At 42.8% G+C, this 25311-nt stretch overlaps 3 protein-coding genes and 1 long non-coding RNA gene across 4 annotated transcripts; 2 read left to right on the plus strand and 2 right to left on the minus strand.

Annotated features, from left to right (window-relative positions):
- Positions 1-7697: 7697 nt before the first annotated feature.
- On the minus strand, positions 7698-8727 carry LOC139063533 (uncharacterized). Its single transcript, XR_011516910.1, has 3 exons — positions 8595-8727; positions 8157-8237; positions 7698-7815 (listed from the first exon to the last, which is right to left on the minus strand). It is a non-coding gene; the product is annotated as an uncharacterized lncRNA (long non-coding RNA).
- A 1566-nt stretch (positions 8728-10293) lies between these two features.
- ascc1 (activating signal cointegrator 1 complex subunit 1) lies at positions 10294-15234 on the minus strand. Its single transcript, XM_015963026.3, has 9 exons — positions 14966-15234; positions 14770-14872; positions 14534-14631; positions 14277-14455; positions 14050-14183; positions 13237-13356; positions 13013-13137; positions 11347-11420; positions 10294-10669 (listed from the first exon to the last, which is right to left on the minus strand). Exons 1-9 carry the CDS (start codon positions 15081-15083, stop codon positions 10553-10555), a joined length of 1068 nt encoding a protein of 355 aa, XP_015818512.1. The 5' UTR covers positions 15084-15234; the 3' UTR covers positions 10294-10552.
- An 80-nt stretch (positions 15235-15314) lies between these two features.
- anapc16 (anaphase promoting complex subunit 16) lies at positions 15315-18495 on the plus strand. The gene is made up of 4 exons (XM_015963027.3): positions 15315-15607; positions 15711-15863; positions 17723-17797; positions 17952-18495. Exons 2-4 carry the CDS (start codon positions 15722-15724, stop codon positions 18059-18061), a joined length of 327 nt encoding a protein of 108 aa, XP_015818513.1. The 5' UTR covers positions 15315-15607; positions 15711-15721; the 3' UTR covers positions 18062-18495.
- A 4773-nt stretch (positions 18496-23268) lies between these two features.
- Positions 23269-25082, plus strand: ddit4 (DNA-damage-inducible transcript 4). The gene is made up of 3 exons (XM_015963023.3): positions 23269-23530; positions 23756-23962; positions 24047-25082. Exons 1-3 carry the CDS (start codon positions 23284-23286, stop codon positions 24544-24546), a joined length of 954 nt encoding a protein of 317 aa, XP_015818509.2. The 5' UTR covers positions 23269-23283; the 3' UTR covers positions 24547-25082.
- Positions 25083-25311: the final 229 nt, after the last annotated feature.

Raw genomic sequence — 25311 nt, forward strand, 5'->3', positions numbered from 1 at the left:
ACATCAAAATCCGAGACCATGGTCTTGAGTCATGCCTTCTCCAGGTCAGGGATGAGGTCCTGCCTCAAGTGGAGGAGTTTAAGTCTCTCGGGGTCTTATTCACGTGTGAGGGAAAGCTGGAGCGTAAGATCAATAGGTGAATTAGTGCTGCATCTGCCGTGATGCGGGCGTTGTACCGATCTGTCGTAATGAAGAGAGAGCTGAGCCATAAGGCAAAGCTCCCGATTTACCGGTCGATCTACGTTCCTACCCTCACCTATGGTCAAGAGCTTTGGGTAGTGACCAAAAGAACGAGATTGCGGATACAAGCGGCTAAAATGAGTTTTCTCCGCAGGGTGTCTGGCCTCTCCCTTAGAGATAAGGTGAGAAGGTCGGTCATCAGGGAGGGGCTCAGAGTAGACCCGCTGCTCCTCCACATCGAAAGGAGCCAGTTGAGGTGACTCGGGCATCGGATTAGGATGCCTCCTGGTGAGGTTTTGTGGGCATGTCCAACCAGCATGAAACCTAAAGGGAGACCCAGGACACGTTGGAGAGACTATTTCTCAGCTGGCCAGGGAACGCCTTGGGATTTCCCCGAAAGAGCTGGCCCAAGTAGCTGGGGAGAGTGAAGTCTGGGTCTCCCGACTTAGGCTGCTTCCCCCGCGACCCGACTCTGGATAAGTGGAAGAGAATGGATGGATGGATGGATGGATGGATGGATGGATGGATGGATGGATGGATGATGGACAGGGATACAGTTCCAACAAAATGAGCATGTAGATTTTCTTAAATAATTCATAAATATTCTTATAGCTTTTTTTTTGGATGCCCAAAAATTACTTTCTCAACCATTCACTCTAAATTTTGGAAGTTGACAAAAATTATTATATATCTGCAAATATTCCTCACAAATAAAGCCCCATTTTTTATATAAATCAAATGGATATTTCAGTTTGGTCATTTGACCTGTAGATTTTGCTGAAATGCTTAGTAGATGTTGAAACTTTTTATATTTAATTAGGATTTTATAGGCATTAGAGTTGTGGCACCACATGCAAATTCAGCATTCCGGTCCAGCAATTATTCAGATTTTGCAGATTTGCCAAACCTGCACTTTGAAGTCTCCCCACGTATTCCTGCTTCCCTCAACTCTGCTTGCCCTCTTGCATTCTCTCCCAGCTCTGTGTTTCATCCCCATGAAGATAAACTTATTCCAACCCCTAGCTCAGATTCATTTAAGTTTAAGGTTACCAATATTGGTCAAGGTTGAGGAGCCAGAGGCAGGATCACATTCCCGTGATGCTGCTTAGCCGGCAGAACTAGCTGTGACACTGCCTTGGAAATTGTTGATGTGGCAGTTGTTGGCCTTTATATGAGTGTGCAGAGTTCCTGAACTGGGAAGCAAGGACAAGAGGAGGGATGTCAGCTCAGGACATGGGAGATAAAAAGAGAATGGACATGATACATTAATCTGGCTGAATTAGAATAAACATAATGCAGAAAAATAATCATAGACTTTAAATGGGTTGCTTTGAAGCTGTTTAATTAGCCTCTAGGGTTTATTTTTCCTTTTGGATTTGAATTAGGAAGCCTCTCTCTGGACTTCAGAGAAAGCGATCTCCTGAGAAAACCTAAATGAGAAATAACAGAAAAACCAAATAGACGACATGGGACTTCTGAGCTTTCCAATCTCTTTAACAAGAAACACTCACTAAAGATTAACATTTCTGACTGAGGGAGTTTAGAAGGCAAACGTGGGGGTTTTACTACCCTAGTGATGGTGAAAAAATACTTTAAATATACAGGAAATACATGGAAATTCAGATAAATGTCACCTTGTTGTATGCAGCTGTAGGTAGTTACTGCACAAAAACATTCTAACAGTTTCATGACATGAAATAAAAAAATCTCTTCCTTTTCTCTGTTCTGCTTCTTTTCACCCCTTGAACTTCTCCAGCCCATAAATCCCAACATCGCACATCAAAAGGTGGCGATATCATCAACAAGATGAAGCCCTGAACCCAAAAGTTTTGTTCTAGACTTTCCCCTCAGCTCTGTCATAAACCACATCTACAAACATGTTCCAGCAGGACTAAATAAAAGTCAAAGTTACAAAATTTTGAGAAAAAAAAAAAAAAAAGCCCACTCTGAAACAGGGTTCGGATTACGGGGAAGCTAAGGGCAGCCAACACCCCACCACCTTCACCACCCCCTGTTCTGAAAGGTGCAATATGTAAGAATGACATCCTGTGGTCAAATTTGGCTACTGCTTCCCAGTTTTCTGAGCATAGAGATTTATTCTCACTGCCCCTCAGTGAGTTTAATGCCTGTTGCCAATTATGGATCAGTGCCAGAAAATTCTAGATGAAGAGTGAAGAAGACAAGTCATACACAGTAAATTGATAAGTAGTACATTGCCATATCGGGTGTTAGCACCTTTGGGTGTTTTATGGTAGGGAACACTAACTACAATTATTACGGTAATATTTCTCTGGTATTTGAGAACGTGTGGTAGTTTGCTGCCTTGCTGTTCTGAACGTCTCATTAAATGAAGTAAAACACAATGATTGACTCATTATTCATAATTCAGTCTATATATAGTGCCAAATCACATCAAGTCGTCTCAAGATACTTCACAAAGTAAACATTATTCACTGCACTGTAATACTGAGTTGTTGGTAATCAAAAAAGTAACTTGAGGTATTTTTAGAGCTGAGTATTTTCTCCTAATTCACTGTTAGCATTGTTAGCTCAACATTAGCCTCTAGCCTGCTTCACCCAATATTAAAGTAAAAAAAAAAGATGCCCTAAGGGTACAAAAAATATCTACTGAGTCACTCCTGTTTACTGGCTTTGGTTCTCTGGAGCTTTTTGCCTGTCGGTGTCAAAATACAAATGCCCGGTGCTGCAGCATTAGCTCAGCCTAGACTTGGCAACCTCACAAACTCATTGATTTTAAACTGCATCCCTATTTTGTTTTCATAAAAGGAGAAAAACTGACAACCTCCAAGCCGGCTGAGAATTAAATCTGTTTCAATAACCTGCCTTCCAACATGATTGAGATTTCAGGCCCAATACTTGCACCGCACCCTATGGTCCTCAGCAAAGTGCACTCGGAGAGAATGCACAACTTAAGTCAGAGTATTTTATTTTCAATGTTAAAACATCAAAGATAAAATTCAACTTAAAAAATTAGATAATGTAGGAAGAATGGTTAATGATTTTGAAAAAACATCATGAAATCATCACAGTGGGGGTGGGATAAGTTACTTTTGACTTACCTGATGGTAACATCTGGAACAGGTGGATGGTGAACAGGGAGTAGATGGTCATAGATCACAGTGTGAGCAATGCAAAGAGCAAGAGGTGAAGATGGTGTTGATGTCTGGCAACCACACCCTAACTATTCTTTCTGCCATGTCCAAATCTCCCTCTGTATGGCTGCCTGCTCTGCTTTAGTGGATTTGCTTTAACCAGTCACACTCGCACACTCTTGATTGCACAGCAGCAAATGTTCACCAACAGCTGCTGTGGCAGGGTTTTCTCTTTCTCTGTTTTAGATGGAAAACACACTGCTGGACTCCTCTGATGGCAGATGCTGTTCCCGGGTGAGTCCTTCATCACTGTCAGACACAGGAATGTACAACAGGAGACCAGTTTTAAATCAGATCAACCAGATCTTGATCATAATATCTCATCTGTATTAAAGGGGATCTAGTTTATGTATTCACACATAGTCACAAATAAGCATCAACCCACCTCTGGCCCTACTGTACCCAGATGGAGTATTAAGATTAGTATCACAAACTTCCCTAATCCAGCCCGGTACATGTCTACCGCCCTCTTAGAGGATCTACTGGAAGAAAGGGCCAACTTTAATTCTATATTAAATACACATTACGAATAAAACTGATTTATAAATAGTTGTAATTTAAACTTCAGCCAATACCTTGACATGGTAATATTTGCCCTCTCTTTCGCTTAAGGTGCTCCTGATCTGACTGTCTCTGCTTTGAATAGCTTTGTGCTTTATAACATACTTAAAGAGCAAGTCACCCCCTACCATAGTCTAACTCCACTCCCACTTCATGTTTGAAAAATGCAACAAATGCTGTTGCCTGGCAGACCAAGAGGGTGGAGCCGCTAACAAATACACACACACTCAGGCTCACGACAGCATTGTGACATCATAATGTACCAGTTTACATCATAGCATACCTCTTAGCCAATGGCGGTGGCAGATTTAAATTAAAATACAGTGCAGAGTTTTTACCTGACAACGGCACAACACTGCCAGTTTTAGGCAGAATATTTAAATTTTAACTAAGATGCACTGAAGTGCCGAATTATTGACGACACGTGTCTGCAGCACGATTAGACACTCGTTTATTAAGTTTATCAGCAAAAAAAAGTTTATTTGGGGGTGACTTGCTCTTTAAACCCAGAGTCTTCATCCAGAGTTTAGACAAGTCACAAAACATTGAGCTTTTACTGCACAATTCAACCGACATATGTTTTTCATTATAATCCCCTTTTACTACGACTATTTTTGCTACAACATAAAATTATCAAAACAGTTGAGCTAATATTGACGGACAACATAAATACTGTAAAGGAAATTCAGCTGGAAGCTGGGATCGTATACAGGTGCTGGCCAGTAAATTAGAATATCATCAAAAGGTTGAAAATATTTCAGTAATTCCATTCAAAACGTGAAACTTGTACATTATATTCATGCAATGCACACAGACCAATGTATTTCCAATGTCCATTACATTTAAATTTGATATTCATAAGTGACAACTAATGAAAACTCCAAATTTGGTATCTCAAAAAATTAGAATATTCTGAAAAGGCTGAATATAGAAGACACCTGCTGCCACTCTAATCAGCTGATTTACTCAAAACACCTGCAAAGGCCTTTAAAAGGTCCCTCAGTCTTGTTTTGAAGGCCCCACAATCATGGGGAAGACTTCTGACTTAACAGCTGTCCAAAAGACAATCATTGACACCTTGCACAAGGAGGGCAAGACACAAAAGGTGATTGCTAAATAAGCTGGCTGTTCGCAGAGCTCTGTGTCCAAGCACATTAACAGACAGGCAAAGGGACGGAAAAAATGTGGTAGAAAAAAGTGTACAAGCTCTAGGGATAACCACACCCTGCAGAGAATTGTGACGACAAACCCATTCAAAAATGTGGGGGAGATCCACAAAGAGTGGACTGCAGCTGGAGTCAGCGCTTCAAGAACCACCACGAGGAGACTCATGAAAGACATGGGATTCAGGTGTCGCATTCCGTGTGTCAAGCCACTCTTGAACATGAAACAGCGCAAGAAGCGTCTCGCCTGGGCCAAGGACAAAAAGGACTGGACTGATGCTGAGTGGTCCAAAGTTATGTTTTCTGATGAAAGCAAGTTCTGCATTTCCTTTGGAAATCAAGGACCCAGAGTCTGGAGGAAGAGCGGAGAAGCACAGAATCCACGTTGCATGAGGTCCAGTGTAAAGTTTCCACCGTCAGTGATGGTGTGGGGTGCCATGTCATCTGCCGGTGTTGGCCCACTCTGTTTCCTGAGGTCCAGGGTCAATGCAGCCGTCTACCAGGAAGTTTTAGAGCACTTCATGCTTCCTGCTGCTGACCAACTTTATGGGGATGCAGACTTCACCTTTCAACAGGACTTGGCACCTGCACACAGTGCCAAAACCACCAGCACCTGGTTCAAGGACCATGGTATCCCTGTCCTTGATTGGCCAGCAAACTCGCCTGACCTTAACCCCATAGAAAATCTATGGGGTATTGTGAAGCGGAGGATGCAATACGCTAGACCCAACAATGCAGAGGAGCTGAAGACGACTATCAGAGCAACCTGGGCTCTCATAACACCTGAGCAGTGCCACAGACTGATCGAGTCCATGCCACGCCGCATTACTGCAGTTATTGAGGCAAAAGGAGCCCCGACTAAGTATTGAGTGCTATACATGCACATTCTTTTCATGTTCATTCTTTTCAGTTGGCCAACATTAGAGAAACAAACATTTTTTCATTGGCCTTTAGAATATTCAAATTTTCTGAGATACCAGATTTGATGTTTTCATTGGTTGTCACCTATAAATATCAAAATTAAACGTAATAAACATCGGAAATACATTAGTCTGTGTGCATTGCATGAATATAATGTACAAGTTTCACGTTTTGAATGGAATTACTGAAATATTTTCAACCTTTTGATGATATTCTAATTTACTGGCCAGCACCTGTATGTCGTCGTTCAGTGCCAGCAGAGGAGGGAATGAACTACATATGGTGGCTTTAGCTAAGTTATCTCAAATTACTTGAATGAACCGTAAGTAAAGCAGCTTGAAATGGGTATGTATCTGGTTCAATGGGATTCCAACTGGGTCACACAGCTATTAAAGTTAGTTGGGAGCAGTGTGGTGGCAGTCTGCCTCTGCTGGGTGAGTACTAAAGCTGCTGTTCAGCTCTGCAGGCAGCTGCAGCAGAGGTGGGAGCGTGTGCACGGGAATAAAGCACAGAGACGCTGGCAGGATTGGTTAATGTTTGCAAACAAGTTAATCTCTTTTTGCATCAACAGATTAACACAAATCATTTTACCACAAGAAAAATCTGAATAATTTTATACCAGTTTGAGATGTTTAGCTTTCTTCAACAGAAAAAAATTCACTAATTCACAATTTCTCTCTTTTTTTATTTAGCTGTCACTTTTACCGAAAGGGACTTACAATTTTCAAGATAAAAATGCAGATAATTAATCTAATATACACATTTTGTAGGAAACTAGTCTACCTGAAAACCCTCACACGCGGCCGAGATTTGAACCTACAACCTGGACACATTGCTAACAATTGTGCCACCAAATGATGCTTTCATTAAAGTCCTTTTCTTTAATTGAGAACCTCAAACCCAAGAAAAGTCTCAAGTCACCATGCTAGAAATGTGAATAAAAAATTATTAAAAAAAACAATACATCAAATAAAGCTGTAATGCCTGAGGACATGATACCTGTTTGTTTGTTTGTTTTTTATAATTAGCTGGCTGGACGTGAGACCGTGGCCATCTGAAACTGCTCATCTGCACAACCTCAGCATCGAGAAAGTGGCAGTTCGCGGCTAAATCACTCATTCAACCAGATGTGAATTCCCACCATTTCCTGACCCAGCCAGAGGAGGTCAGTAAGTTTCAACATTTATAGCTTCTGATTAGAGTATGCAGAGGCCAGGCTGCAAACCTAATTCTGCACTTTTCAGTTTCCTCTCCTGGTGCTGCAGCAACTGATAGAGACAGACTTAAACAATCTGTCTCCCTAAGTGGATGTTTGCAGCAGGTAACAAATGAAGACAGCTTCCAGACTCTGTCTGTCCTCTAAATGATAACAAGCCGCTGCAGGAATCACCGCTGATCACACGTCTCTGATACCAGAGCCTTTACTATCCGTCATGGCTGCTGTGCTCATTTGTGACACAGTTAATAAGATTCAAAACAAATGTGTTAACATTGCCTGCAACATTGTCTTGTTAAACATGTGTCGGTATCTGGTCCCAGACCATTAGCTGACTCTTTAAGAGGCTACATTTTTATTAACTAAGCTTGTTGGTCCAGCACACACACATCTCTAATGGGCGTAACCCATCTGCCTGATACACACGCATCCTATGTGACTCATCACAAATAAACTGTTTACCATTTTAATTCAAATCCAGCTCTTCCATCTCATTAGATCTTCAAGAATAGGGATTACCAAGAATAGATGCAGGGATTTCATTTATGCGGCTTGCTGAGAGCTCGTCTGAAGATCCCGGGGTTCTTGCTGGAGGTTCACGCTACAAGAAGCACACAAATGACTAATTAGGATGAGAAAATGACCAGGGACAGAAAATACGCAGTTTGGGTGAGCTCAAACGCCCAAACAAAGTGATTCTGTCTACCGTAGTCATAGATGAGTCAAAACATTATGACTACATACAGTAAAGTGATAAATTCAAGTGTGTTGGATGCAGCATCATCAGAGACCTGGAAAGATTATATTAACAGCTTGAGTTACAGTTTATTATTTTTTAATAATGTGCATCTAATAAATGCTGTGAATATGCAACAAACAACACAGATGGTGATTTATGTAAAGATAAAATCCTAATAATTAAAACTAAAAATGTCACCATACCTACTCCTGACATACGATCCTTTGTGTCCTCCCTGCAGTCGTTACTGAGGACATCTGTGCAGATCATCTTTAACCGTGTTACTGCTTAAACAGACAAGGAAGCACTGACTTAATCAATTTAATTAAATTGCAAATCATTCCTCCCTGTGCTTGTGAGCAACATTATTTATGCTGCTCTTAAAAAAAACTCCATCTATTACCTGGGAGTGGGTTTACACTAGATGTGCACCTCTGAACCACTAACAAGCATCCCGTCTGGAGAGCAAGCGTGCATGATTAGGCTGCTTTTGTTAAGTCTGAATAAATGCATTTTATGCAGAGACAATGCTACTGATGGGTCACGCCTGGAAAACTCAGTTATTTGGCAGGCAACATTTGCATGTCCTCATATGTCTGTGACTGTAGCTGCAGGAGAGCAGAAAGGAGGAAACTAAATACCTTACTGGCACTGAGCTAACGTGCAAAAAAGGGCCCTCAGTCTTCTCTGGAGTAACTTTTAGCTGCTTGACGATGGTGTTCCTGCATGCTAAACAGGGAGCATCCCCAGCTGACGGTAGGAGCAAGTGGCTGGGCTCTGTGTCCGATGTCTCTATTCACTTACACAATCGACAGACGGGAGTGGGAGCAAAGTCGTGTGGAAAGGGCACTGGGGAAAAGGAAAAAAAAAAGATCATGAGATAAAAAAGGCAGACTAATAAATCATGCCAGTGATGCATTAACACATTCATGAGGCAGTGAGGTGAAAGGAAATGTGTAAGAGCCTTCGATGACATGCAACGGTGTGAGGATCAGACTCAACCGACGGTGTTTGATGTTTTGAAACCATCATGATGACATATTACTCATAATAAAGATGCTATTTTCCAATGAAACATGGCAGCTTTTTATAGCTACTGAATCTGACCAATGGGATGAAACTGAAATGAATCACCCCAATGCTGACTTTAGCTGGGGCAGCCTGAGCCCATAACCTCACATAAGCGGCAGTGATATTGGCAAGGCAGCTTTATTTGTGTAGCACATTTCATACGCAGAAGCAATTCAATGTTCTTTCCTTTTGGGACAGAACAATTAAAATACACACATCTTGACAAAATTAAATACACAAATTATTTCAGATTTAGAAATAAGAAAAAATATTAAGTTAAAGGGTGAATGGTTACAGGTGCAGAAGGTGCAGCACAAAAAACATTCAGTCAAAGGCTGATGAAAACATGGAGGTTTTTATTTTTGATGTAAAAGTGTCTGGAGTTGGGGCACATTTTAGGTCATGAGGAAGCTGAGTCCATCTGTGTGCAGCATCGTAGCTAAAAGCAGCTTCACCCTGCTTGGTTCTGACCCGAGGTTCTACCAGCTGACTGTCTCCTCTCAGAGCTCTGCTGGGCGTGTGTACAACATTACAAGATCTGGCCCCATGCCATTGAGTGATTTATAAACTACAAGTACTTTGAAATCAATTCTGTTGTTTACTGGTAACCAGTGTAGAGATTTAAGAACAGGGGTGATGTGTTTTCTTGGTTCATGTTAAAGGTCTACCAGCAGCATTATGAACAAGCTGCAGTTACTGCACAGCTGTTTTGGGAAGACCAGACAAAGGACCATTGCAACAGTCCAGCCTGCTGGAGATGAACACATGAATGAGTTTCTCTAGGTCTAGTCTGGACATGGGACCTCCGAGTCTCGCTAATTGATGGAGATGATAAAATGCTGATCTAGTTATAGCTTAAATGTGACCAGTGAAGCTCAGGTCTGAATCAATGGTAACACCAAGATTTCTAACCTGGGTCTTTGTGTTTATTCCACTGGAGCCAAGCTGAGCAACAACCTCCATCCTATCCTTCTTATTTCCAAAAGCAATATCTTCAGTCTTGTCTTGGTTTAACTGGAGGAAGTTTGATTGCATCCGGTCATTAACCTGCTAAGGATGCTTTTCAATCAGCTGTTTGTGGACAGCTAGAAGGGTTTAATCCCTGGATTTGGATGTGAATACATAAATACGATGATTTGTGAAAGTAAATGGCCACCATCCTCCTGGAAGGTAAATGTTTGCTTCAGCAGAGAAAAACTTTCAAGTATAGTAAAATAATCGACCCAGAATAAATAAATCTATGTTTAAGACAAAGGTAACGATTACAGGTTTCATTGTAAATTTAAACTTTATTTATTTGACATTTCTTTCAGTTCAACACCCCACCCCTCCCAAAAAAGCCCACCAATAATTAAAGCCCATAGACATCTTATATTACAATTATAAGATGTCTATGTTTATGCCTACAATGTTGTAAGAGAATGTGCCGACACCCCTCTGCTGCCACCTACTGCACATGAGCTGAACGTTGCTACGTCTGTTTAAAGTAGAACCACTCTTGACAACTGAACTTCAGACCATGCTCGGGTCAGGAAAAGCTGATGCTGCCAGCAGATGTGTAGTATCCTGTGCAGTCGGTTGAATATCTCTGAGACAGCTGGACCGTGTTCAGCTCAAATTCACCAAAACAATACGAGTCAAATTTCTGTAAAGAGAAAAAATAAAAATACACATCGAAACATCAAAATTAGATTTTTTTTGTTAATGTTATTCAGAATGTCTTTTCTACAACAAAATAGTCTGATATGATTTCAAAATGTCATTAATATTGAGTATAAATACAATTTTCTAATAACAAAAGTGTCACAGATCAGAACGTTTGTTATTTTAAAACACAAATTATGAGATGCGTGTCATGTAAACTGTTTATATCTCTCACATCAACATGACTCTACAGCTGAATAAATACTGAATCTGATGATTGAGTGATATTAGTGTCGTTGACATATTTTATCACACCAGCTGAACACGTTTGCATTTGCCTTTTACAGCTGCTACATAAAACCTGCATAGTCATAGACTCTTCTTTAACATATTTCTAATATATTCACAATCAGACAGAACAAATCAGAACTGCTGCTACAGGCAGACCCAAAACAAAGTCCTAAACGGACGTCAGAGCACAAACATCTGGCTGCCTTGACCTTTAAGGAGATCACGCTGTTTCACTCATTTCACATTGCTGCTAACCTTGGGACAGAGTCATTCAGTCAGTGTGATATCAAAGCACCTTGAAACACTTGAGAGAAGTGAGTCAGCCCCATGGAGCTGCTCCACTGAAAGATTGAAAGTTGTGAGTACGACTCTGGGTGTGACACAGACCTTCAAAATATTTCGGCCATCAAAAGCTTCTCGTTCACTTGTGGTTTGCCTTCTTGCTCCGCCCACTTCTTCAGCTGGAAAAACACCAGAGACACATGTCACACAGAGGAAGAGCAGATAAGTTATCACAAACAACCAATAAACATGTTTACTCCCAACCACGGTTGCACTAGGACACCATTGTGAGGCTGAAGGTTATGAGTTGTGAAATAGGGACTGAGGGCGAGGAACACTTGAGGCTTGTCAGCACGGTAAACATGGTCCGCTGTGGCGGCGGGCCCCTCGTTGGAGCAGTGTTGTTGATGCTGGTGCAAATTTGAGAGCTGCTGCTGGACTGACTCCATGTCCAAAATGAATGAAGACCTTGTCAGAGCACTTGGAAAACAGAGTGTTCGGTACACGGCTCAAAGCACAAACTGAGAAGCACCTCCCTGATTCCTCTCTGCACACATTAGTTGCTGTAATTGTGTGCGTCTCCAGTCCGAGGGGACATTGTAAAGCGCATTTAGAGCACATCTCATCTCTGTTCTTGTGTTAACTAAAGCCACCTAAGACACATTGGACACCTGAAATATGTCTCATCTATCTGTTAGGGTAAGGAAAGAAATAAAATCAGTCTGTTTTGTGTTAAACAAGCTGTGAAAAGTGTCCTGAAGGCACGTTCTCAACTAGAATTACATAAAAAAACACTTAAAAGCTACAATTTTCACATGACAATCTGCTATAAGAATTTAAAAAGGGACATAAGACTTTTTTATAATAGTTATATGGCCGATACCAAAGAACGTTCATACTTTTTCCGCGATGCGTTCTTCAATCTGTCCCGGGTCTGCTGCTAAATATCTTTTTACTGTTTAACGGGGCAACGGCAGGGCTGGTGACGAATATATAGGAAGAGGCGTCTTGACCAATCACAAGCTTGTGGTCTCCGTTGCAATCGACAGATGTTTAAAATATTGGGCATGTCTCCATCACCCTCTGTGAGCCCGTCGGAGCGCCCTTGCTCCGACATATAATGGCGTTGCGTGTCTCCGTAGCGACGCAGACAGAGAAGTATAAATCAGGCTTTAGAGCATTCAGCGGCAGCTCTCTTTCACAGACGAGAGGTGGTTCTGTTCTACTTTACCCGTTTGTAACATCACAAACAGCAACTTTTTTAAACTGCTTGTTTTAGGCGTTTAATTAGTAAAAAAAACAAGCACTGACAGAAAACAGATGGATGGGTTTTATTCACATTTGGAGTGTTTATAGAGCTAGTAGAGACCCACATGGTAGAACTTTTGTCCCTTTAAATCAATCCAAGAAGCACCTTTCATTGTGTTAAATAAAACACAGATGAGACAGGAGCATCAGTTCAGCGGTTTCTTGTTTAAATGCGTCTGAGGATAAAAGTTCTAGCTGGAACAGATAATTCAAATAAATGGAAGCAAAAATGAAAACAGTAAAAAGTTTAATCTGTGTTGCTTTTTTTTTAGTAAATGCATCCATCAAATTCCTCTGAGTGGTGATCAGAAGTCAAAAACGTCTTCATTAAACCTGCAATTGATTAACTTTGAGTCAAGGTGGCTATCGGAGCCAACAGAACTTTACAAACGCAGAAACGGTTAGATCTCAGTCGGTTTGCAGATATTTAACTACAACCTCTTTTTAAAAGTGTCCCGTTTACCTGTGGAGTCCTTTCTGAACAGAGTGTTCATCACAGTGCAATGCAGCTTGACTCGGTCCCATTCTCTGACCATCAGTCCTGCAGAGACAAAGTATTCCACCAGCCTGTCTGCAATCAGCTGCAAGCTACAGCGTGGAAATAATCATGTTAAATAGTTAAAAACTCAAGCAGACTGAATGTACTTTAAAAATATTAAAGTTTGGATTTCTCCTTTAAATACTGACTGGTCAGATCCATCTTTCTCATTAACCTTTGCATACAGGACGTCCACCATGGCCGGGTCATCATTCATGTACTCTATACCCATCACCTCCAACGACAGAGGCTTTCCTCCTGTGATGTCCCTGATAAAATCAAAGCTGATCACCTTGGTGCAATGTGGAAAATTAATTTTTTGTCCCTTGTAAATAATAGAATTATAAACGACTATGCTGTTGATCTGTAGTTTTCAGCAGAATTACAAATAGATCATCTATATTACAAAGTTTCAAATAAGCATCTTAAGTTTGCAAACAAAACCGACCTCAATGTGGTACAAACTAAAACTAGCATGATGTTATTTTAGAGGTTCAGAAAATGTATTAAAAACAAAAAGATTGCAGCTTTCGAATTACTTGAATCACAATAAATGTAATCAAGTCACAACATGTTACAGGACATGAATAAAATGGATTTTGCCTTCACATCCTATAATGAAATCATGTTAGTTCCTAAGATGCTACATCAGGTCATAAACATATATTCTATAATCACCACAAACTAATTGGTCACAAAAACAACAACAACAAGAAGTCTTTGAATCTACTTTGTGATATGTGGCACCATTGTGTTAGCAGATCCTCTGAGACTAACTGGTTCAGCGTATGCTTGAACAACCCGTCCTACACCTTCTTAAGCAACCGACCTTTTTTTCTCTTCTTTTCTAATGGCATGACCACTCTTGTTTTTGTAAGATACAAAACAAGCATTAATGATTAAACTATTTGAATAGTATTTTAAAATGTCAGAGTAAAGCTTAGTGTGCTACCTTAGCCTACCTGATAAAATGTTGGCATTCTTGCAGGTGTTCACAAGCTTTTCTCACTTCTGCATCGTTTAACAAAGTTAGGGTGCCAAGAGTCAGATGAAGCTTTGCAGGACTCTGAAAGATGCTTTCCCCTACCCCGTGATCCTGCGCATCAATAACAAACACATGATTTATTCACAACACGATGTGTTCATGTCCAACCGCCACCATAATCCTTTAGGTAATTCACCAAAGTACCTGTGAACACTGCTTCAGCACCTCATTTTTGAATTTCAGGAAGCCTTCCTGGACTTTGGCATCGTTCAGAGGGAACGACAGGAAGTGAGTGAAAGGCTGTTTTTTCCTGAAACTCCCCACAAGGATCTCCACTCGAGTGATCGCAGAAGAAACAGCAGATTTTTGGGAACCTGTGATAACTGTTGAAGAAAATGTGTGAAAAATAATACTCTACATCTGACTTAGTTTGTGTGATCTGATTTGATCACCGTCCTCACCTATTTGTCCTTCCAATCCTTGTTTTGGGATGTTGATGGATGTCTTTGTGTCAAACTCCAGCCGCTTACGTGTTTCTCCTTTTTTTCCAATGATGTATCTATGTACACACACACGCACACACACGCGCGCGCGCGCGCACACACACACACACAACAGGAGTGTCAGATCCTAAACTGCTTATTCCTTGCTAGTTTAAAAACAACAATAAACGCATATGAGTTTAGAAATGACTCACTTATACAGGACACTTGGGACATCAATGGCACAGCGGAACCCCTTATCCGTCTGTTCTATAAAGTGGCTATCACAGGTTTCACCCTCTGCTAGCTCTTCACTCTCTTTAAATGTACAAATAAAGTTTAGCTTGAAGGACTTTTGTACCAGTACCTCTATGCCGCTCAGATGTTAATACTGGCAAGGTTGATACTTGCCTGGTGGTCCCATGTACGAAATATCACCTTCTTCTTCAGAATGTTGTTGCTGAGCTATAATGTTCCTTCGATATATTCGTCCGTTTATATTGATAAGGGGTGGACGAAGAACATCCATTTTGTTAGCTAGCAAATGTTAGCTCAACTTATGCTAACACAACAGCAAAGTAGTGAAAAGCTACTGAAAAGTCATTCATTACTTCATTTTTACTAGTTGTTTAGCTAGCTAGCTAGTTACCCTTGCAAATTGTGCTGCTGACGTCAGTTGCGTTGCGACACTTTCGGTTGATTTTTGGTAGCATCTTAGCAGATTTATAAAACATAAAACAGGACATTTGACTATCAGTGTGATTCATTCATATGTTTGTGAAATCTAAAAAGCTCCAAGCGTTCTGTTTTTGTCGTAAGCTACTAATAGCTGAGAACTCCGTTGAAAGATAATTTATTCTCTGTAAACTGACGGCAAGGTTAATTATTTTTTAGGCGCTTGTTGGCATGTTGGGTCTAACAACACTGGTGTTGTTCGTTTATTTTTCTCGGAGCTATTAGCTCGCTTTCTTGCTGCTACTCTGTAAGCTAGCTTACTACTGCGTCACATAATTTAAAACTAAATCAGACGTTTGTTAGCTAAACTTCTAAAAGGTAAAACTGAACATTTTTTGTGCATATTTTTCACTAATTGGTTGTGATTGACAAAAGTCTTACAGAATTTTGGTTGTTTATTTTGGGGTTGTTTATTGTTTAGCTCCCTAAGCAATGGCAGCCTCTTCTTCGTCCTCCTCTGCTGGAGGTGTTAGCGGCAGCTCGGTCACTGGGTCTGGATTCAGTGCTTCAGAACTCATCCCCCCTAGAAAAGTCCTCTACACCTATCCTAAAGGCGCAGGGGAAATGATGGAAGGTAAGGAGGCTGAGTTAGCATACTTACAAAGGAATTCTGTTTAGGAAAGCTTACTGAGAATATTCGTGCAAAATTATTTGAAACTTCGGTTGAGCTGTTACCACAGAGGTAACATGGACATTTAAATGTTGTCAGACAAATCAGATCTTCTTCTTCCTTCTACTAAAAAGAGCTATTGTGCTCTGGGTCAAGGCCATCCAGGCTCGTTACAGCATAACGCACTAAGTCCCAAAAGTTTGGTTCTGTGATGGACTGAGGTAAATGGCCTGTATTTGTGTAGTGCCTTCATAGGGTTCTAAACCCCCCCCCCAAGGCACTTCACAACACAATCAGTCATTCACCCATTCACACGCTGGTGATGATGATCTACAATGTAGCTACAGCTGCCCTGGGGTGCACTGACAGAGGCAAGGCTGCTGAGCACTGGCGCCACCGGTCCCTCCGACCACCACCAGCAGGCAAGGCGGGTTAAGTGGTCACATCCTAAGCCATTTCCACATCTTTAATGGCCAAATTTATAAAAAGCACACAATGATTTTAAAACGGCATATGTAGCTTTGATGATTAATACTTTTCCAGGGAGATCCGTGCACCTCAAAATACATTCCGCAAACAATTTGGACAAATAGCTGAGGAGAACGACGTATTACACTTATTTGTTATGGATGGACAAAAAAATGACTATGAAATGTAAACCTGCACTTGGATAGCGCCATTCAGAGTCAGAGAACTCCAAAGCGCTTTACACAACAGTGTATCATTCATCCATTCACACACACATTCACACACTGATGGTGATGAGCTACACTGTTAAGCACAGTTGCCCTGGGTCATACTGACAGAAATGAGGCTTTCTAAGCACCCAGTCCATCTCACTGCCACCAGCAGGCAAAGTGGGTTAAGTGTCTTGCCCAAGGACACAACAGCAGCATTCTCTGGCGGGAGCCGAGATCGAACCTGCAACCTTCCAATTGGACAGGACAACCCACTCTACCTCCTGAGCTACTGCTGCCCTAAGGTTTCACACTAAAATAACTGTTTGTAGCAAAAAAAAGACTCAATGACACAAGAAGCATTTTAGGCTTTGGTGTAATACCACATCTTAAAAAGAATTTTTTAGTCTTATTTCAGGGGTGACCAAACTAGGGCCAAAATTGTGAAATTTATAGTGGGGGCCACTTTTTTTGTGTGTAATATGCAAAAATTATGTTATCGTGATATTTTTTGTTTGTACATCTTAAAATGGGTCAAATCAATTAATAAAAATGTTTAACATAAAGAGTCAGTATTCATCAACAGGCTACTGGAGAGACAAAATTCATCATTGTTAAAATGCTATTTGGGGCTGCACAAAATTGCTCAGAAGAAATGGCGCCCGGGCCACACTTGGACGTGCCAGTCTTGTTTATAATTGATTAGACTGAGATTAGTTTTGACAGGGCAGATGAGCAACTATCTAGCTATAGTGGGACCAGTTACGTAATGTTTCTGCTGTTTTTAGAACAAATCCAGACTCAAATAATGCACTGCAGGTCATGCAATGTTTTATGTAAACTTACACCAACATAAATTTACCATTACACCGTTGTTTACATAGGTATCTGTGGTGGTTGGCTGCCACTGTGGTGGGGACTTTCATAATTATTCTGCTGGAATACCCATGCATTTTCAAATTCATGGCAGTTTATTAGTTATAAAATCTGCTGCAAAAATTTGTAAATAATTTGAAGCGCCTTTGGAGCTGGTGCCATTTGAGTAGTTGTCAGCTTGGCTGCTCGATCAGAACTAATTTTTGGAACATCTGTACTTCCCATGAAGCCCCAATTCTTTTAAACAGGTTCTGTTTTTTGTATTTTTAGATGGCTCTGACAGATTTTTGTGTGAGTCTGTGTTCAGCTATCAAGTAGCTTCAACCCTGAAACAAGTTAAACAAGGTTAGTCAAACATTTCTGTCATCCGTTTCAGCATTGGTTTCATCTGAATAATGAAGGTGTGTGTGTGTGTGTGTGTGTGTGTGTGTGTGTGTGTGTGTGTGTGTGTGTGTGTGTGTGTGTGTGTGTGTGTGTGTGTGTGTGTGTGTGTGTTTAGATCAACAAGCATCTAGGATGGAGAAACTTGCGAGCCTAGTGGAGGAGCTGGATGCGGATGAGTGGCGGTACAAGCCCATAGAACAGCTACTGGGATTCACGCCTTCTTAAATAAAGACCTCCAGCTGCCTTTAGTTAAAAAAATCTGCTAACTAAAATGAAAACACAAAAGGAAATAAATGTTTTTCTTTTAATTTCATAAATAATGTGTCATAAACGTTTTGACTTTTTTAACTTGTCATTAAAACCCAACAAAAGTTGTTGCTTGAAATTTTTTAATAATAAAAATGTAGCAGGTTATTATGACAGATTTTCCATCTGCTTCAGGCCTTTGGAGGTCCAAAGCTGTTCTTAGCCTCAAAGTTAAGTAACGTAACAATTGTGACAGTAAATCATTTCAAGTGAAGCATTGTGTTTCCACTTGGCTGCTCTGTAGCTCAAAAATTTGAAAACCTGCTGCCTGCTCAGCCTCCTTTCGCCATCGGTCCTCGTCACCACTTGGAGCAAAACAAAGAGAGCTTTAATAAATAGTTGTACATTCTTCACATTAGTGGCTGTTTGTTTTACTTGTGTCAGTTTCACTGTTCTCTAAGTTTCAAATATATATATATATTAGTGTGGTTGTTTTCATCTTGGTTGGCATTGAGGAAGTGCGTAGATCAGATGTTCTAATCAGTAGATGAGTGATTTTATACAAATGTAGGCTGGGAAGAACAGAGTGTACTGTACTGGGTGTAAAATGTGATCTAAGTGGAACACGCCTCCAGATGGAGGTTGGATTTCCTTATTTTTCTTTTTTTTTTACCAAGCTTAAACTTCAGAGGTTAATAGTTTTGTTGTCAAACTGCCTTTTTCAGAGCTGACAGCTTTCTGAGTCGTTGCTTTTTGGTGTTTTTATACAATTCAGAGTCTTGGGAAAATATTTTAGCTTAATAAAACGTTGTTAAAGGGTCAGGGTTAGCTATGTTCCTAAAGTAGTTAGCAAAAGTAGTTTCTAATTCAAACCATCCCTACCAGAACGAGCTGTGCTTGCACATGTTTGTGACTTTCGGTTCCTCTCCTACAAAGTGCATGCTATTTCACACCTACATGTGTGCAGAAGTGCAGCATAAATCCGCTTTCTTTCTTCTGTGATCTAACTTTAATGGATGCATCATGGTCCCAAGAAAAACAAATATATATATACGTCCATCCATCCATTTTCATCTGCTTATCCGGAGTCGGGTCATGGGGGCAGTTGCCTAAGGCGAGAGGCCCAGACTTCCCTCTCCCCAGCCACTTGTGCCAGCTCCTCTGGGGATCCCAAGGCGTTCCCTGGCCAGGTGAGAGACATAGTCCCTCCAACATGTCCTGGGTCTACCTTTAGGTCTCCTCCTGGTTGGACGTGCCCGTAAAACCTCACCAGGAGGCATCCTAATCCAGATGCCCGAGCCACTTCAACTGGCTCCTCTTGATGTGGAGGAGCAGCGGGTCTACTTCAAGCCCCTCCCGAATGACCGAGCTTCGTACCATATCTCTAAGGGAGAGAGCCCAGCCACTCTTCGGAGAAAACTCATTTTGGCCGCTTGTATCCGCGATCTCGTTCTTTCAGTCACTACCCAAAGCTCATGACCATAGGTGAGGGTAGGAACGTAGATCGACTGGTAAATCGAGAGCTTCGCCTTCTGACTCAGGTCTCTCTTCACCATGACAGACCGGTACAACGCCCGCATCACTGCAGATGCAGCACCAATCCGCCTATCTTATCTCACGCTCCAGTTTTCCCTCACTCGTGAACAAGACCCAGAGATACTTAAACTCTTCCACTTGGGGCAGGACCTCATCCCTGACCCGGAGAAACAATTTCCCTCTGGGATTAATAAAGTACTTTTGAATTGAATTGAATGGAAGACATTCTACCCTTTTCCGAATCAAGACCATGATCTCAGATTTAGAGGAGCTGATTCTCATCCCAGCTGCTTCACATTGCTGCGAACTGCTCCTGCGAAAGCTGAAGATCACGTTCTGATGAAGCCAACAGGACCAAATCATCTGCAAAAAGCAGAGACCTGATCCTCAGGCCACCAAAACGGATGCCCTCCACACCTTGACTGCACCTAGAAATCCTGTCCATAAAGGTTATGAACAGAATCGGTGACAAAAGACAGCCTTGGCAGAGTCCAACTCTCACTGGGAACGAGCCAACTTACTACTGGCAATGCGGACCAAGCTCTGACACCAATCATACAGGGACCTAACAGCCCGTATCAGAGGGCCTGGTACACAATACTCCCAAAGTACCCCCCAAAGGGCCCCCCGAGGGACGCGGTCAAACGCCTTCTCCAAATCCACAAAACACATGTAGACTGGTTGGGCAAATTCCCACGCACCCTCCAGGATGCCCCTAAGGGTATGGAGCTGGTCCAGTGTTCCACGGCCAGGATGAAAACCACATTGCTCCTCCTGAATCTGAGGTTCAACAATCCGATGGACCCTCCTCTCCAGAACCCCTGAGTAGACCTTATCAGGAAGGCTCAAGAGTGTGATCCCCCTGTAGTTGGAACACACCCTGCGGTCCCCCTTTTTAAATAAGGGGACCACCACCCCAGTCTGCCAGTCCAGTGGGACTGCCCCCGATGTCCACGCGATATTGCAGAGCGGTGTCAGCCAACACAGCCCCACAACATCCAGAGCCTTAAGGAACTCCGGGCAGATCTCATCCACCCCTGGAGTCTTGCCACAGAGGAGCTTTTTATCCACCTCAGTGACCTCAGCACCAGAGATTTGAGAGGCCAACCCAGAGTCCCCAGACTCTGCTTCCTCACTGGAAGACGTGTCAGTGGGATTGAGGAGGTCTTGGAAGTATTCTGCCCACCGATCCACAACTTCCTGAGTAGAGGTCAGCGGCACACCGTCCTCATTATAGACAGTGTTGGTAGGGCACTGCTCTCCCCCCCGAGGCACCGGATGGTGGACCAGAATCTCCTCGATGCCATATGGAGGTCTTGCTCCATGGTCTCACCGGGTTTTTACCTTGGCGACCACCCGAGCCGCGTTCCGCTTGGATTGCCAGTACTCATCAGCTGCCTCTGGAGTCCCACAGACCAAAAAGACCTGACAGGACTCTTTGTTCAGCTTGGCAGCATCCCTAACCACCGGTGTCCACCAGCAGGTTTGGGGGTTGCCACCACGACAGGCACCGACGACCCTGCGACCACAGCTCCGGTCTGCCGCCTCAACAATGGAGGCACAGAACAGGGTCCATTCAAACTCAATGTTCCCCGCCTCCCCCGGAACATTTTGGAATTTCTGTCGGAGGTGGGAATTGAAGCTCCTTCTGACAGGAGACTCTGCCAGATGTTCCCAGCAGACCCTCGTAATACGTTTGGGCCTGCCTGGTCTGACCGGCATCCTCCCCCACCATCTGAGCCAACTCACCACCAGGTAGTGGTCAGTTAACAGCTCCGCCCCTCTCTTCACCCGAGTGACATGCGGCCGCAAGTCAGTTGAAACAACAACAAAGTCGATCATCGAGCTGCGGCCTAAGGTATCCTGGTGCCAAGAGCACATATGGACACCTTTATGTCTGAACATGGTGTTCATTATGGACAATCCATGACTGGCACAGAAGTCCAATAACAAAGCACCACTCAAATTTATATCAGGGGGCCGTTCCTCCCAACCACACCTCTCCAGGTCTCACTGTCATTGCTTATGTGAGCATTAAAGTCCCCCAGCAGAACAAGGGAGTCACCGGAAGGAGCGTTTTCCAGCCCCCCCCCCCCCCCCCCCCCCAAGGTCTCCAAAATGGGTGGGTAGTCTGAACTGTAGTTTGGTGCATAATCACAGACCACAGTCAGAACCCGTCCCCCCACACATAGGCAGAGGGAGGCTACCCTCTCATTCACTGAGGTAAACCCCAATGTACAGGCACCAAGATGGGGGCCAACTAGTATGCCCAACCCTGCTTGGCGCCTCTCAGTGGGAGCAACTCCAGAGTGGTAGAAAGTCCAACCCCTCTCAAGGAAACTGGTTCCAGAGCCATGCATTGAGGTGAGTCCCACTACATCTAGTCGGAACCTCTCAACCTTGCACACCAACTCAGGCTCCTTCCCCACCAGAGAGGTGACATTCCATGTGCCAAGATCCAGCTTCTGTAGCCGAGGATCAGACTGCCAAGGTCCCCGCCCTCAACTACCACCCATCACACACTGCACCCGACCCCTTTGGCCCCTCCCATGAGTGGTGAGCCTATGGGAAGGGGGACCCATGTTTGCTGTTCGGGCTGTGCCCGGCCGGGCTCCATGGGTGAAAGCCCGGCCACCACGCGCTCGCCAACGTGCCCCACCTCGAGGCCTGGCTCCAGAGGGGGGCCCTGGTGACCCACGTCCGGACGAGGGAGCACGATTTCCATTTATACAATTCATCATAAGAGGTCTCCGGGCTGCTCTTTGTCTGATCCCTCACCTAGGACCTGTTTGCCATGGGTGACCCTACCAGAGGCAGAAAGCCTCAGGCAACTTAGCTCCTAGGATCATTGAGACACTCAAACCCCTCCACCATGGTAAGGTGGCAGCCCAGGGAGAAGATTTATATATATATATATATGTGTGTGTGTGTGTATATATATATATATATATATATATATATATATATATATATATATATATATATATATATATATATATATATATATATATACACATACACACACACACATATATAATTTCATTTGGATGGATTGACTACCAGTATCAGAATCTACTATAAAGATGGGTTTGTGCATTTAAACATTTGCACACGTTTTGGTTTGATGACATTAAAAACAAAATCAAAGAAAATGTTTTTCAGCAGCGTATTTTTTTCCTGCACACATCCATTGTGGGATTTTCAAACAACCCAGAAATCTTAATTTAAGCGTTTGTTGTTCTTTTGTGGACAACTACATGGATAGGCCCAGAAAACCATGATGCAAGTGAAACATTTAGTTCATTTCTTTCTGGTTGAGTTTGTAGCTTCATGCAGCTCATTGTGTGTTTTCATCTCTGCGAAGCAGATAAAAAATCTGATGTAATGGTTGGGAGAAAAAACAGGTGACGTAATGTACACTGCAATACTTGAACCAGCCTGGTCGGGATAAGGACTGGTTAGACTTTATTCCACCCTTTCATGACTGAATGCACAAACTGCAGAACAATATTTATTGTGTCGTATTTATTTTGGAAGCGAAACAAAGAAACGTGACTGAATGCCTGCAAGCCCAGACAAGTCCCTGTACATTTCCACTACAGTGGGCTCTGCTTTTCAGCCCCCACACCCCCGTTTTCTCCTGTTTGTCTCTCCTCTCTGCTGGCATGTTACCAGGCAAGATTCAGCGTAGATGCCGTGCCCACCTTTTTGATTGGCTGCTGAGGCATGGGTGGGCGGGGCTTCTTCTCGTACTATATAAACATTGTTGCGGGTCGCCAGACTGCGCCGCAGAGAGTGACAGCTGGGAAAAGGGCAGGAGGAGGAGTGGAAGATTCCAGACGCAAAAATCAGACAATAACTATCAAAAGACTTGTCTTCAGCAACCACAACAGGCGTGTTTTCTCACCAACTGTAAGTATGATACGAATATTCGTTCGTTTTGTTGATTTTATGCGTCTGTAAAGCTCGCTTTAAAGTAAAAAAAAACAAGAAGCTTTGTTGCATGTAAATTGCTTTACCTGCAAACGTTTCCTGTGTATAACGTCACTGGCGCAGCTAAATGTTCAATATTACCACTTTTAACTGGGTTTCACTGGACAGTGTTGTTCATTTGCTGCCTTTGTCTCTGTTGAACAGCTGATTACAGCAGCAGCTGCAGGACAAACATGCCTGAAGTCTTTGCCTCTATGGACAATGGCAGCACACCTCCGTCCCCTGTGGACAGCAGTCCAAGAAGGCTGTCCTGGGGCAAACTGGTCCAAAGACTAACAGATTTCAGCACAAACAGCACCAGCATGGAGTCGGGGTCCAGTCATGGCAGCAGAAGTGATCTGTCTGAATCAGGTAAGCAGTGATGCAACCGTGTCAGAACCCTGGGAGGTGAGAGGGGCATGCATTAAGTTTTAACACACTGCTTCTCTTCCCCAGGGTCAGACATCTCAAGTGACCAGTGTCCCTCTAATGATGACCTCTTCTACGACCCGATGGAGGAGACCATCCTGAAAGAAGTAGTGGACCTTATCGCACTTAGCCTAAGAGAAGCCAAAGACTCGGACTGCGCCTTGAGGTGTGCCAAACTGCTCATTCCAGAGAAGCTCCTGGAGCACATCGGGCAGGAGCTCCTTCACCTGGCAGCTAGCGAGCCCTGCGGGCTGAGAGGGGCTCTCATTGACCTCTGTGTGGAGCAAGGGTCAGCCTGTGAGAGCATAGGACAGCTGTCTGTGGACCCCTACCTTGTCCCAACCTTTCAGCTCACTCTGGTGCTGAGGCTAGAGTCGGGCGGCCTGTGGCCAAAAATTCAAGGACTGTTTACCTCCAAGTCTCCTTCCACCCCAGTAGTCAGACAAGCGATCAAACTCGGTACCGGTTTCCGTGTGATCAGGAAGAAACTGTATTGTTCTGAAGATTTGCTCATTGAGGAATGTTGAAGTGACGATAACCTTGTAATGTCTGAGCTGACCGTTAAAGCTCTCAGAAGGGCCTTGGAACTTATGATGCCTTAGAGTAAGGACCGACTTGATCATGATGTAGCCTTTCATTTGTACTGTGAAGGAGTCAAAGTGTGTGGTACTGATGCAGGTGTTGATCACATTTAAACATTTCACAGCATAACCGTTCTGATGCTGCATCTCCTCATCGGGCATTTAACAAGTAAAGTGCGTACCTCAGTTTCTGTTGAAACTACGTCAAAAGGGCAGCTAGCTGTATTGATCTAATGTTTGAAGGTTGGTTTTTTTTTTTACACATTTATTGAATGTACACGGTTCCATCACCCAGTCACTCCTGGAAAAGTCGAGTGGAGCTTGTTTATGTTCCAGCTCTGGGTTTTAAAGGCCACTGGATTTATTTTACACTTGTTTGGACCCATTTCTTTCAACTTTATTTGATATTCTATTTCTCATCACATTGCAGTTTTTTTGTACTTTTTTTGCTCACAAATAAATTATTGCATTTTTTAAACAAATGTTGCAGTGTTCATTACCTGTGTCCTAATGAGTTGTGGGTTATTTATGTCTGAGAGAGAGAGAGAGGAAACTGCTGACTTGTCAACAAAATTGCAAATAAGAAAATGTATAGGCTAGTTTTAAGAGCTCCACTGAGGGGGAAATTTTTTTCTAGACAAATAGCAGAAATGCAGCGATTCTGGATTTAGGGCTGATTTTGATTTCTCCAACTGGGTTGAACATGGAACA

This window comes from Nothobranchius furzeri, chromosome 16 (assembly GCF_043380555.1).
Source record: "Nothobranchius furzeri strain GRZ-AD chromosome 16, NfurGRZ-RIMD1, whole genome shotgun sequence".
NCBI lineage: Eukaryota > Metazoa > Chordata > Actinopteri > Cyprinodontiformes > Nothobranchiidae > Nothobranchius > Nothobranchius furzeri.